General features: G+C 35.2%; 1 protein-coding gene across 1 annotated transcript in view; it reads left to right on the top strand.

The window, feature by feature from the left end:
• The window catches only part of AKT3 (AKT serine/threonine kinase 3), a 281167-nt gene that overhangs the window by 6341 nt on the left and 260102 nt on the right, over window positions 1-14724 (top strand). Inside the window, exon 2 of the mRNA XM_012751176.3 lies at window positions 8029-8186. Within this exon, the coding sequence (XP_012606630.1) occupies window positions 8141-8186 (46 nt within the window). The 5' untranslated portion in view covers window positions 8029-8140. The remainder of the gene's footprint in view (window positions 1-8028; window positions 8187-14724) is intronic.

Here is a 14724-nt window from a genome sequence, read left to right as displayed (position 1 = left end):
GATAATTTTAATGTGTTCCAGTCCTTGCAATTAATGGAAGTCTGTAGAAAACATACTTAAATGAATAGGGAAGAATATTTATTATAATTTTAATTATATATAAGTGCTTCTGTAATGTTTTAATTCAATTTGGTTTTTAAGATGGCTTAATACCGGTCTCTGTTGGCCTGTGATATTTATTTGTTTAGCCTATTCTTTATTAGTTATCTAAAGCTACGTCTTAATTTCTTCATTCATCCATTCATTCATTTATTCCATATTTCTTGAGTTCTAGGCACTGTCAGATTGCTTTATGAAATTATAACATGATTGAATGAAGGAAAAGATGCGAAATGTTGTAAATTATAAAATGACATTCACATGCAATTATTATAATCAAATTCTCAAGTATTCAGTTCTGAATGAAGATACATTTAGTGTAACTGCTTTGTGTAAATCCTAAATTGAATCTGTCAAAAATTTTGTGTGAAACTTTTTTTTAAGAATGGGAAAAATCAGATTATTCAGCAATGAAATGTTTAATGCAGTAGGCTTGAAAAATAAACCAAATTTTGTCTGTTATGGCTTATTGGATAGAACACATTTCTAGACAAGTTAGGGCTGTAGAAGGAGGTAAAATTTGCTGTACCCTAGGAAATAGATATGTTCCAGTTTATCTTGTGTTTTAGTGTTTTTAGTAATCTGGAAGACTTGAGTGGGAAAGTATAGATGCCTTGGTGCAAGAGCATGGATACTGTGAGAAACGTTAAATCAAAGAACATGGTTTATTGTTTAGAACAGTCAACGGTATTGTTTTCGTATACAAAAGACAACATTTTTTCTAACTTACTAATCATAATTCTAGAGTAATATACCTATGACAGATGTTCAAAGAATGTATCATTTTAGCCAGTAGAGACCCAGGAGCAATTTTTAATGTTGAAAGTTATGATTATGGGTAGCATTTGATAATAATTAAGTGCAAATGGATAAAGCCATCTGTATAATGCTTGGGTTCACTGGCCCTGATGAAGATTATAAATTTTGTTCTATTGATTTAACATACATTTTAATTGCTTAATCTTAAACATATGAGCACTGATAAAAAAGTTTTTATCTAAAAAACTAGTTTTTAGATATTTTATTATAAAACAAAATTCATTGATTTTTGGGTTGTGTAGATGTTCAGTGTTTTGTTTTACACTGAAGAGGCAGTGCTAGTGGAAAGAGCATATACTTGGATATCTGGTCTTGGTTCCGCCATATAGTGGCCGTGTGATCTTGGACAAGTTACTTCATCTGTCTTGGCTTCTGTCTCTTCAACTATAAAATGAAGGATCTCTCCAGCTTTCATATTCTGATGATAGGCAGGGAGAGACAAGATGGCTGACCAGAGATACCAGATACCAGATCATCTCAGAAAGAAGGAAAAGTTTTAGATGAAAAAAAGAAACAATCAATCATAGATCTGGTGTAATTCTGAGGGAAAAGTGCCAGAACCTACAAGAGATTCCAAAGGAAGAAGTTGCAGAGCAGAACAAGAAGCAGCAAGATATCAGCAGAGGACACCCCCCGAGAGGCTTGGAGTTCAGCAAAAAGGATGGATGGAGTCATTTATTTCTCCTTCCCTCACATCTCTGACAGTCAGCAGGCTCCTGAGCTGCTAGAGAGCCTTTCTACCCTCATGAGCCCAAAGCTGCTGCTGCAGGTGAACTGGGAGCTTCTTGAGGACAAAGCACCAACCTGCCAGCACCCTTGGGGTTACTTCCTGTCACCATGGGTATGAGCTGAGGTGACAGAAACCATATTGCTTCTCTACTCACTGTGTGCTTTTGTCTTTCCCAGGGGGCTTCAGCCCCTTAGTTTTCTTCTTGCTTGATATCACATAAGCATTTCCCAACTCCAGCCCAGATTGCAGGAGCTACGGGGGGGCTAGTGGGTCCTGGGGGATCTGTGTGACTCCTGAGCCTGGGTATTCCATGTGGGCTGCCTTCTGGAGAGAGGATTGGAGACAACCAGAGTGCTAGTGTTCCTCCATCCAGACTCTTTTCCTCCCTTTCCCCTCCCCTGCCAGTGGCTGCTGAGAAAGATAATTGAGCCATGCCTCTGAGGAGCTGCTGCATTCCCCCGTTGGTGCATACACCACACCAGGGCTTCCACACACAGTGGCTCAAACCTTTTCTCTTAAAGACCTGCAGAGGGCTAAGGGGTGCTTGGACTGTGAACTCCCTGCTTATCAGCCCTCCCTGGTGCCTCTTGCCCACTGGCTCCATCAGGACAGGGCACACCCTGCTGCGGAGGGACAGCAAACCTGCCTGATCACCCCATAGGCAACTGGGGACCAGCACTCTTCTCCTTGGCATGGCCAGGGATTGATATGCAGGGACCTGAGGCCAGGCCCACAGGCCAGATCCCTTATCCCCAGGACTTGATCGTGTTGCTCAGAGGCCCATAAGACGAGGTTTGTGAACTAGTCTCGAGAGGTGAGGGAGCTGGCATGGGTAGAACTTAAAAGAGAGTGCCATGTGGGTTCCAGCAGCAGGGCATTCACGGGGCACCCCTCCACCCACAGGAAAGCCATGCTCTCAGCCCAGGGTGGGATCCTAGACGGGGAAGCTCCCAGCTCATATGGCCATCATCGGGGAGCTCAGCTAGTTTGAGCTCCTGCCTGCTGGCAGACACCAGAGGGAGAATGTGGAGCAGGGGAGATGGGAGAAGAGCGAAACCCTTTCCTGAAACCTGGATTGTGAATCTCAGTGGCCCCACCTCCATAAGTGGACTTTCTGGCTAGGTGTGGCCACTTTAGCCCCTCCCTGGCAACTTTTCCCAGAACCGGGGAGCAGAGTTTTGACCCCTGCCAAAATGGCTACCTTGCAAGCTTTTGTGGAACCTGAGGGCAATCTCGTTCAACCCAGCCCTGCCCAGCCTCATTCCCGCACCCATCTCTGCTGTGGGGGAGAATAAGGACTAACTTGGAAGTTTCAGGGCCCCACCCACCAGCTGGGGCATTTGAGTCCTTCTCTTGAGGGGTTAGAGCTGGTCGCAGGTCCCAGAAAAATAACACTGCAGCTTGTTCCTTCCAGCAAGTGCCACTTGTTGACAGGGAAGTCAATTTACACAGTCCTTTACAGCATTTACTGACTGAATCATACAAAGAGTGGTTGAGTCTTACCCATAAGCACCACCTGCTGTCTCAGAGATTAAACTGGATGTGCCAGTATAGTTCACACTGTTAAGAAGACCAGAGGGTGAGAAAGGATTTCAAAGATCCCCATCCTCCCTCATCAAAGAGAGACAGGGAATCTGCCCACACATATAGATCACCACAGGTGCCACCTACAAACTACTAGCAGCTGAGAAAACCATCACACTAAAGATACCCATAACCAAGGCATCCATCCAGATGCCAGATTGCCATCAAAGCACCCACTAACAAAGCCAAAGGTTCTTACCCAACATAGGCTACAGACAGTCCTTTATAAGTGTGTGACAGGAAGAAGCACCATCTAAATAAAAGAAAATTCAAAAATTAAGAAGTGACAGCTGTCCCCGGTGAGTAGGAATCAGTGAAAGCACTCTAGAAGTATGAAAAATCAGAGCAAAAGGACACACCTAAAAGGGAACACCAACTCTCTAGCAATGGATACCAACCAAAGTGAAAATACTGAAATGACAGGTAAAGAATTCCAAATATGGATTGTAAGGAAGCTCAATGAAATCCAAGAGAAAATGGAAAGCTTTGAAACCAGAAAAAAAATTCAGGAAATGGATGAAAAATTCACTAAAGAGGTTGACATATTAAAAAAAAAAAACATAGAACTTTTGGAAATAAAAAATTCGTTTAGGGAATACAAAACACAGTTGAAAGTTTTAAGAATAAACTAGACCAGGCAGAAGAAAGAATGTCAGAGCTTAAAGACAACTCTTTCAAAGTAAGTTAGTCAAAAATGAACAGAGAATTAAGAGGAAGGAATGAATCTTACAAGAAATATGGTTTTATATAAAATGGCCAAATATAAGAATCATAGTCATGCCTGAGGGTGAAGAAAAAAAAACATATAAGAGCTGGAAATTGAGGAAGACTTTCCTGGTCTTGCTAGAGATACAGATATCTAGGTACAAGAAACTCAAAGTACACCTGGGAGATTCATTGCAAAGAGGTAGTCACCAAGATACCTAGTCATTAGACTGGCCAAAGTTAACGGGAGGAACTCCTGTGAGCCATGAGGTGAAAATATCAAGTACTTACAAAGGAAAACCCATCAGGGTAACTGCAGACTCTCAACTGAGACCTACAAGGCAGAAGGAATTGGGGTCCCATCTTCAGTCTTCATGAAGAGAACAACTGCCAGCCTGGAATTTTGTATTCTGCAAAACTAAGTTTCATATATGAAGGAAACAAAGACTTTTTCAGGGAAGCAAACACTGAGGGAATTTGTTAAGACCAGACCTACTCTGTAGGAAATACTCAGAACCGCATTATACATGGATGAGTACAGTAGACATCCACCAGAGCAAAACCACCCAAAAAGCTAAAGCTCAGAGCTCATATAAAGCAGTAGCACAAGTGGTAAAACCAAACAATAAAGGTACTACCCAACAGGATGAACAGAACAGCATCCCACATATCAATTCATTAATCAATGTGTACGATCTGAATGCCCCACTTGAGACTTAGGCTGGTTGAATGGATGAGAAAATACAACCCAAGTATCCAGCAAACATATTTAACACACAAGGACTCATACAGACTGAAGGTAAAGGAATGGAAAAAAACTCTATGCAAATGGGAACCAAAAGAAAGCATGTATAGCCATTCTCATATCAGATAAAATTGACTTTAAATCAACAATAGTAAAGAAAGACGAAAATGGTCATTATATAGCAATAAAGGGAGCAATTCAACAAGAAGACATAAATATCCTAAATATTTATGCATCTAATACAGGAGTGCCCAGATTCATAAAGCAAACCCTGCTAGATCTAAGCAAAGATATAAATGGCAGCATCGTCATTTCTGGGGCTTTAAAAACCCTACTGACAGAACTGGACAGATCAAGCAAAAAATAAACATGGGACTTAAATGAGACTCTAGAGTAAATGAGCCTAATGTTTACAGAACATTTTACCTCAAAACTACTGAATATACATTGTTTTTTTATCAATACATGGAACATTCTTCAAGATTGATCATAACAGGCTATAAAACATGTTTCAATAAATTCAAAAAAATAGAAATCATACCATTTATCTTCTCAGACCACAGTGCAATAAAACTAGAAATCAACTCTAAGAGAAACACTCAATTCTACACAAAGTCATGGAAATTAAACCTGCTACTGAACAATTATTGGGTCAATAATGAAATTAGGATGAAAATCAAAAGATTCTTTGAATGAAACAACAAAGGGGATGTAAGCTATCAAATGTTGGGTGGAACTGGAAACCATTATTCTAAGTGAAGTATCTAAGGAATGAAAAAACAAGCACCACATGTACTTGCTATTAAATTGGAACTAACCAGTGAGTACACATGTTCACAGAGGGAAGTAAAACTGGAAGTCATGCAGGGAGCCTGGGGGAGGAGGGAATGGGTGGAAACCTACCTAATAGGTACAATGAACACTATCTGGGTGATGGGCACACTTATAACCTCACTCAAGCATAGCATAAGTGATCCATGTAACCAAAAATATTTGTACTCCTGTAATATTTTGAAATAAAAAAAGATTCTGTTAATAAAATGTGCACATCTAAAAACAGAATTAGTTTTGAAAATACTTTTGTTTTTCTGGTTTTCTTTATAAGGATATTGTGATATAAATTATATTACTAGGAAAGCATATATTTTACATATGTTTATTGGATATGTATTTTTTTTGTTTTTACTAATCATTATTATCCTGATCTCTCTTCCATTTCCATTCCTAGTAACAGTAAGATATGAATTCTTTTTTACTCAGATTTTATAGTTTTAGAGTATGAAACCAAGATGGCCTTTAATAGATGTTGAGCCCCTTACTACAAGTACTACCAAAGAGAAGGGCTACAGTGCAGCTCTTGCATCAGTGTCTCCCAGTATTTAACTTACAATTCTTTATGTACCATAAGGAGTTAACCTTGTCAGTTACCTAATTCTATATTATGTATTATGCAGCCAGTTGACCATATTGAGTTCTTCAGGATATTGTGTCAATCAAAATAAAACGTTAGGAATCTTTACTAAAAGTTTTTTTTTTTTTTTTTTGCCTGTTTTTAATGGCAAGATAGGTCTTTCCTATGGCAGTAATAAGTTTAGAGTTTGCTGAGATAAACAAGTTATACACATTTTAGAATCTTTAATATGCTCATAGCAACATTTCAAGAGAAGGACATGGTTTGTAGAATTTCCCAAGCTTATTTGGCCATAGAATTCTTTCTTAAATCTTTTCATTATTTTCCCTGAATTTCTCTAATTTAGTATTATGTCAAGCATATTTTGGGAAAATGCATCCACATTCTAATGTCCCTTTTTGAATCCCTATAGCAGCAGAGGCTTATGATTATGATTTTGAGGAGTCTTGGATTTATGTGTAGGATTTATGTATTTATTGCTGTCAGCTCTGTGACACATGAGGGGGTGGTCTTCTATCCAGCCACATAGCCTTTGTCAGGCTGTTAGGAAGATGTTTAGTCTTGACTCTTGACTGGTAAATGATTAGGCTCTGTACTTAATTTGCACTGGAGCAAGACCTGTAATCTAGTTCAGTACCAGCTAGGGAGTCTAACCTTGAATTTACTGCTATGTATTATTTATCAAAACCCAAGCTGAGAGAGTATGGTTGTGTAGTCCATCCATCCATTTTTCTGCTTATCTAAAATTTTTACCTGTGTTTCTGGGCTACACATATTGGTTACTTTCTGTACAAGTGCTTTCACTTAATTTTACATTGGCATTTTTCTTTATAGTTTGAGAGGGACAGTAAGAAATAACTATAAAACTCATTGCTGTATCTGTAAGGATGTTTTTTGAGGACTTTATTACACTACAAGTTGTTTTATGAAGACCCATGGGACAGATTTTATTTTTGTCCCAGGAAGAGTTGTATTTCTTGTGAACAATTTCTTTTTTCTTTTTAAAAAAGATTTATGGCTACTGTAAATATTATAACTTATTGTTTACTTATTTGCATTGTCTTCTTGAAAGATTTGTGCCAAATCTGTGGCTCATCTTTCATAAATACACAGACTTTTACTCCGGCTTCTTTTTATCTTAAGGCAGTATAGTTTTGGAATTAAGAGTACAGGATCTGGAGTCAGACAGTCTAGGTTCAGATCTTGCCTCCATCATTTATTAGCTGTGTTAAAATCAGGCAAGCTGCTTAATATCTGTGAGTCTCAGTTTCCCTATCTATGAATTTGAGTTAATAGTACCCCAATAGGGTTGTAGTGAAGATTACCTAAGAATAATAGATGTAAACACCTATGACAGTTCTTGAAACATCTTGAATACTCAATTTTTTCTACTTTCATTTGTTTCAATTTCTTTATCTGTTTTAAAAATTAATGGATTTTATGTTATGAACTTATTGTCATCTAACTAAAGTACTTAGTGAAAAGGTAGCATAAGAATACGTAAATGTTTTTTTGTCACATTGTATTTTACATAAAATATAGCAATTAAAAATATTCACAATAGCCATAGCTATTTCTGAAATTACAGGGATTTAGGTCACTTAACTTTCATTTTCTTCCCTTTTCACTTCAAACACACATCAATGAACAAATTTTCCATATTATTTGGGTAGGTATAACTGGTTTTCTTAAGACATTTTTTGTTGCAATCTCTTAGGTTAAAAGTTTCAGTGTCATTTGAAATCTGTCATAAGACCAGGGAAATGCATTCATTATAGAACTATTTAATAAATAGGTTCCCCAGTTTGAAGAGCTAGACTTTTATGTGAGGTCAGGCCAGTTGAAGACATTTACAAAGAATTAGTTGTTTGTTATTGCTATGTGAGTTGCAAGAATGGAAAAAAAAGAAATTCTTTCTTCAATACTTCCTTCCAGGCTGAGTCATCACTAGAGAGTGGGAAGGGCAGCAGCAGCAGAAAATCCAAACCCTAAAGCTGATATCACAAAGTACCATTTCTCCAAGTTGGGGGCTCAGAGGGGAGCCATCATGAGTGATGTTACCATTGTGAAAGAAGGTTGGGTTCAGAAGAGGGGTAAGTGCTTCACAAAACTGAAAATAATATGATTGGTAAGAGTGCTGAACAGTGAGTGGTGTCTTGGAAGTTGATCTTTTTTCTGATGCTGTTAAAATAAACTGACATGCTATGTCTAGTATTTAATGTGTTTTAGGAGTTTTCTTGCTATTTAGGAATTTCTTTATAATTCTTGACTTTGATCATCTATTTTCTAGTTATGAAGTTAGGTTTAACTTTCTGTTTTGTTGTGTGTATGCATGTTACAGAAAGTTAGTGTATTTTTTTGGTATCCACAGGTCCTATACTTTGGAGAGATGTCTTTAGAATCATTTAATATCTAGAAAAGTTCTATTTTGTATACATTTAATGACATGTAAATATGTAAATAAAAGAATTCAATAAAGCCAGTTTGGATGGTAGTAAAGGAAGAGCTTAAAATAGTAAAGGGGGAAGGGTTCACCCACAAACTCATGGATTAATCTCATAAATTGGGTAAGTAAAGTCCTGATGTAAAAGGCCAAAAGGAAGACAAGGATTTTTTGGTGTGTGTATGTGTTTGTTTAATTTCATATTTTTATTTTTTCATTATATACTTTTAGTATTTCTTGTTCACTCCTTTAGATAAATAACTTAAATGCATTATTTTTTTTGTTATTAAAGGAAGAACTCTTCAATATAAAGCTTAGTTTATCATCTATGAGATCATCTGCTTATGTGGTCAATGTGTTTATTAAAAATACAGAGTTTAGACTAATTGCTAGGCAACTACTGTTTACCCACATGGCCAAGTTAAGTAGGATGAGGACTGTTTCTCCCAATCTCAGGACTTTTTAATTCCTGTATATCTACTTTCTGGTTAAGAGTTACTTCTTAAATATTGATTTTTAATATTCCTTAAAATTCTATAGTTAATATCTATGCAGAAAAGCTGTTGTCAGTAGTTAAATGTGATTATGCATTATTGAGTTTTTAGATCAGCCTTATCAAGTTGTAATTTACATACAATAAAATTAAGCAATTTTAAGTTATAATTTGATGAGTTTTGCCAAATATATACAGTGGTGTAACAAACACTATGATTGTGATATGTAGAACATTTCCTCTACCCTAGAAAGTTCCTTTGTGCCCTTTTGCAGTCTAGTCCTTGTCCTTCCCCCCTGGCAACCACTTATCTGCTGTTACTATAATTTAGCTTTTCTAAAATTTCATGTAAATGGAATCATGCAATACATAGTGTTTTGTATCTGGTTTCTTTCACATAGTGTAATACTTTTAAGATTCATAAATATCTTTCTGTGTATCATTAGTTCCTTTTTATTATTGAGTAGTATTCTGTGGTCTGGATATATCATAGTTTATTTGTTCAATAGTTGATGGAAATTCGGGCTATTTCTAGTTTTTGGCTAATATGAATAAAGCTACTGTGAACATTTGAGTGCATATTTTTGTATGCTGTGTTTTCATTTGTCTTGGGTAATAACCTAGGAATGAGATTGCTGGGTCATATGGTAAGTGTATATTTAACTTTATAAGAAGTATGTGTTTAACTTTCTAAAACCTGCCCAACTGTTTTCCAAAGTGGCTGACCATTTGTATTGTTAAGTTTAATTTCTTTCATGTTATTCTCATGTTATAAATTTGGATGGCATTTTCATATTTCAGTGCTTTATCAAGGTGATTATTTTTTGTTTTTAACTTACTATATGTGTATCATTTCCCCCTACTTTATTTTTTTGGGGAATGGCAAATCACTTAAACGTTTTAGAGTTTTACTTTACAAATCTCTAAAACAATATCGTTGTGAGGATTAAATGAGGTAACAGAATGGATGTATTTTGACAATTTTAACACAAATGTAAGTATTGCCATCTCCACTTATTTATCAAGGCCTCAGAGTGGTTCTTGATTGTTTAATTAGTTGTATCTTCTCTGATATACCATGATGGAAGGTTAGTATTTGTCCATGAGATACAGAAAAAAGAAAAAAATGAATAAGAATTTCTTAAGTGTTTTTCTCACAATGGTCAGGGGAGGAAGGTTCTAATGGTTGTATGTGTATGTGTTTATTTTGAGAAGTAATAGTCATATAAATGTAAGAATTTGAATAGTACACAAAAGACGTAAAAGTAAAACTCTTCCCACCCCTGTACCTCTTTCAACTTGTTTGTTTCCTCAGAGGTTTGTCATTTTAGACCTTTTCTGTTTTTACTCTTTTGATCATTATCCCTATTTTATATATAATACACTAAACTTTGTTTTATGGCTAACCGATCTTAAGTAATCTGGTATCTCCTCATTGTGAAAAATGGAAGAACTTTTAATACCTATTCTACCTTCTTCAAGTATTTTTTGAGTTGCCTTTATGGTTAAACTTACAGCTGTTGGACAGTTAACTTTAGAAAGTACTTAGGGGCCGGGCGCGGTGGCTCACGCCTGTAATCCTAGCTCTCTGGGAGGCCGAGGCGGGCGGATTGCTCGAGGTCAGGAGTTCGAAACCAGCCTGAGCAAGAGCGAGACCCCGTCTCTACTATAAATAGAAAGAAACTAATTGGCCAACTAATATATATAGAAAAATATTAGCCGGGCATGGTGGCACATGCCTGTAGTCCCAGCTACTTGGGAGGCTGAGGCAGCAGGATTGCTTGAGCCCAGGAGTTTGAGGTTGCTGTGAGCTAGGCTGACGCCACGGCACTCACTCTAGCCTAGGCAACAAAGCGAGACTCTGTCTCAAAAAAAAAAAAAAAAAGAAAGTACTTAGGTATTTTGTTTAAACTACTTGTCACTTTGTAAGTTGTGAGAAATTAGCACCCCTCACTATCTTTCCCTTGAATTCCTCACATTCCCTTCCCCATTTATGTCAATTATAACATTTATTTTATATTGTCAAGGCTTATAATAGTTAAATTGTTGATTTTGAAAATAGTAAACAATATTATGATTACGTGAATAATACTGCTAAATAACGTGTTATGATAGGATCCCTAGGGAACAATGGATTTCTTTACACTCTGTTGGTATTGAAGATCCTGTTATACTTTAATTTGGCTTTCAGTTTGGACAGTGACTGTTTTTCCTCTATTTTCTAATTGCTATGTTTCCCCCCCAATGGGAGAAGAGTGCATGCCTTCTTCATCATATGGCTTGGTTATCCAGTGTTTTAATCATACTATCTGTTTAAGTTCTAATGTGAAGTGACTTCTTTGTGGGTATGATTATCAGCTGAAATCATGTTATTTGATTTAATTCTCAGACAGATTCTGTGCTTTCTTAGATCTCATGTCTTTCCTCTTTTTGTTTTAGATTTACTTCACAGTTTTTTAGAATACCTCCTGAAGTAATTTTTTCAGGAGAATTGTGCATGGGTGCTTGTCAGCAGGTTTGAAAGTATCTTTTTCACTTTCACACCTGATAACATATGTTGGCTAGGTATAGAATTCACATTTAAAATTATTTCCTTCAGAATTTTGAAGGTTGCATTCCAGTGCCTTTTAGTAACCAGTTTTACTGATATGAGGTTTGATGCTAGTATCAATCATTTCTTTGTAGGTAGCCTGTTTTTGTTCTCTGGAAGCCTTTTGTGTTGAACCTCTTTATCCTTGGAATTAGGAAATTTAAGGAGGATGAGTTATAGTTCTTTAAATTTTTTAAATTTTTATTTTTATTTTTTATTTTTTAGAGGTAGGCTTTCCTTATGTTGCCCAGGCTATATTCAAACTCCTGGGTTCTAGTAATCCTCCCACCTAAGACTCCTGAGTAGCTGGGACTACAGGCTATAGTCCGTTTTTATTAACCCTGTAAAACGTTTGGTGAATCCTTTGAATATGAAGGTTTAGGTCTTTCTTTTGTTATGGGAAATCGTCTGTATTTCTTTGATTATTTCTTCCCTTGTATGTTCTCTGCACTCATTCATTTTTTAATTTACTTTCTAGAGCTTCTATATCAATCTTCTGTTTGAAAATTTTTCTTTTCATTTTCCATGTCTTCTTTTCCAGGACATTTCCTTGACTTTTTCTTCCAGTCCTTTATTGAATTATTTATTTCAGCTATTGTTTTATATTTCTGGGCACTCTTTCTAGTTCACAGTCATCTGCTCTTATAGATAACAATCTTTAATCTTAGGACACTAAATTTTATCTCTAAGTTTTTCTACTCTTTGAATAACTCTTTCAGTTTGTTTATTATGGTTGCTTTTTAGTAATATTAGTTTTCTTTAAGTGTTTGGTGATCTCTGATCTCGTTTGCCTGTACATTTATGAAAGGACTCAATTCACTGGGAGTACCCTGCATTATTTCTCCCTTTATTTATGATGCATTAGATTCACTGAATGAGGATTTGTGATTGTAGTAATTAGCTGTACTCTACAAAGCAGTAGTTGAAATACTAGGGGAAACTAAATTTTAGCATTTTTTTCTTCCACTATTCTTAATGTATTTCTTTAGAGATTTTCAGTATTATTTTAATAATAATTTTGTGTTTTAGTCAAGTAAAGTTCATGGTATAGTCTGTTGTTGGCTATATTTTAGTTCAAAAAATTTCTTCCAAAAGAGCAATATTATTTACTGCCTATTTACCCTGGGCAGAGTATTATTACCTGAACTTTAATGTACTGATTTGAAAATAAATATAATATCTGCTTTCTCTATCTCACAGTGTGGTTGTAAACATTATGAGATAATTTGCATAGGAGAGTGTTTTAAAATTATGTATTCTATTAATAAAAGGAATCGATATAAAAAGTTATAGTCATTACCTTGAATATTAGTCTTTTTCTCAAGTTTGTATTTATGAATCAGTTTTTGTTAGCTCTTTCCCAGATATAACCTGATTCGTACTTTTAATGTGAATAAGTTGCTTTTCAGTAAAATAAAGGACTTAAATATTGATATTATGTAGGATAAATGCTTTCTTAACTTTTGTTAGTAGTGGCATATCAATAGTAAAAACATTTTTTCCTGTACTTTTCTGTATGTTTGAAAAATGATTATATTGTGAATAACACATTAGCATAATTATGTTGATGTTAGAAATGACAATAAATGAAACATCATGTAGCAAACATGGAGTATTGTCTGCATTTTCCTTCTTGATGGACCTAGGAGAGAGCTCCTTACAGTTTAGTTGCATATGAGCATAATAATCTATATATATTTTAAACACTTACTAAATTATCTTGTTCAAAACCCAGCCTGTAGTTATGTTCTAGGTGACTCTAAATCTCTAAACTAGATTTCAAAAGTTTTGTTTTAGTTTGTTCCATTATAGCTAGTGGTAATACTTACTGTGAAGAAACTTAGTGTATTAATGAAGTAGGAGATTTAACCAGTTTAAAAGATCTGAATTATAGAATTAAGTAAATTGCAATAATATTAATCAAGGGCTTATTGTATTTTATAAAATTTAATTTGCTTAATAATACTGTTTTTTAAAAACCTAAGTCTCTTATAAATGTGGAAAATCAGTTCCTTGCTAATAAGTTAAAATCTAATGTATGATTAGTTAATTCATAATGTTACTATTTTGACATTGGTACAAATCTAAGAAGTGATTTTATCATTAAAAACATTTTCATTAATGAAAATGCTACATGCTTGTGTTAATTTCTTATGCTTTTTGTTGTATTGATATCTAACAAATTGAACTTTAATGTTTTTTGTATGTAACCAGTTTTCTGTACTTTTAGTAACTTTATCCCTCAGTTTCAATTCAGGAATATCCATAAACTTTGTCCTTTGAGTGATATTTATCTTATATTTCATGAAATGGTTTATTTAGATGAACTGGAGTGTTAGTATTCGGTAGTTCCAAGCTAAAAATTTTGTGTCTGAGTTATCTCACAAGATAGCTTAATCCTGCTATGCAAAATATATTATAGTAACATAAAGATTGTGATCTGGCTTATATTGTAATGTGTGATTGCTGTGGTCTAGTCAAATTTAACAAGTTGTTATAGAAAACAAAACACATTTTTTAGGGTGCTTATCTAAATCCAGAGACCTTTTCTTCTTTGTATGTACTTGTGCTTCTTTTATTCATGTTTTATTTATAAAGTGACTTTAGAAATAAATTATAAAGTGATTAAGGAGAAAGAAAATGACAGTATGATGTCCTGCTTACTACCTAGCAGTAAGCTTTTTCATAGAGAGTAAAGAGCTGTGGTAGTGACTGTGTAAACCACATGGTAGATTAGAGAAGCTCACTTTGACTGTTGAGGTTATTAACGGGGAATAAACATAGGAAAATTAAATTTATTTTCTAATGGCATTGAAACTCTGAGATTTAACCAATGTATTTACAATAATGTGAAATTTGTTTTTCTTATAGTTTCAATATATTTGTTTTAAAAATTTTACCCAATAGAACCAAATGGAAAGAACCATCAAATGATCAGCTTTCATATACAGTTAGAGTTATTCATAAAATTGTAAAGTTGCTTGCTATACACACATACTTGCCCTTTCCTGATCAACAGTTTCAGTTTTGTATATTGACTTTGTAACCTGAAGCCTCCTTAAATTCATTTAGTAATGTTACTTTTAAGATTTTCTACTTAGTTAG

Source organism: Microcebus murinus, chromosome 19 (genome assembly GCF_040939455.1).
Source record: "Microcebus murinus isolate Inina chromosome 19, M.murinus_Inina_mat1.0, whole genome shotgun sequence".
NCBI classification, from domain to species: Eukaryota; Metazoa; Chordata; class Mammalia; order Primates; family Cheirogaleidae; genus Microcebus; species Microcebus murinus.
Note: the sequence above shows the minus strand (reverse complement) of the source record. Positions and strands in the feature narration are given on the sequence as shown.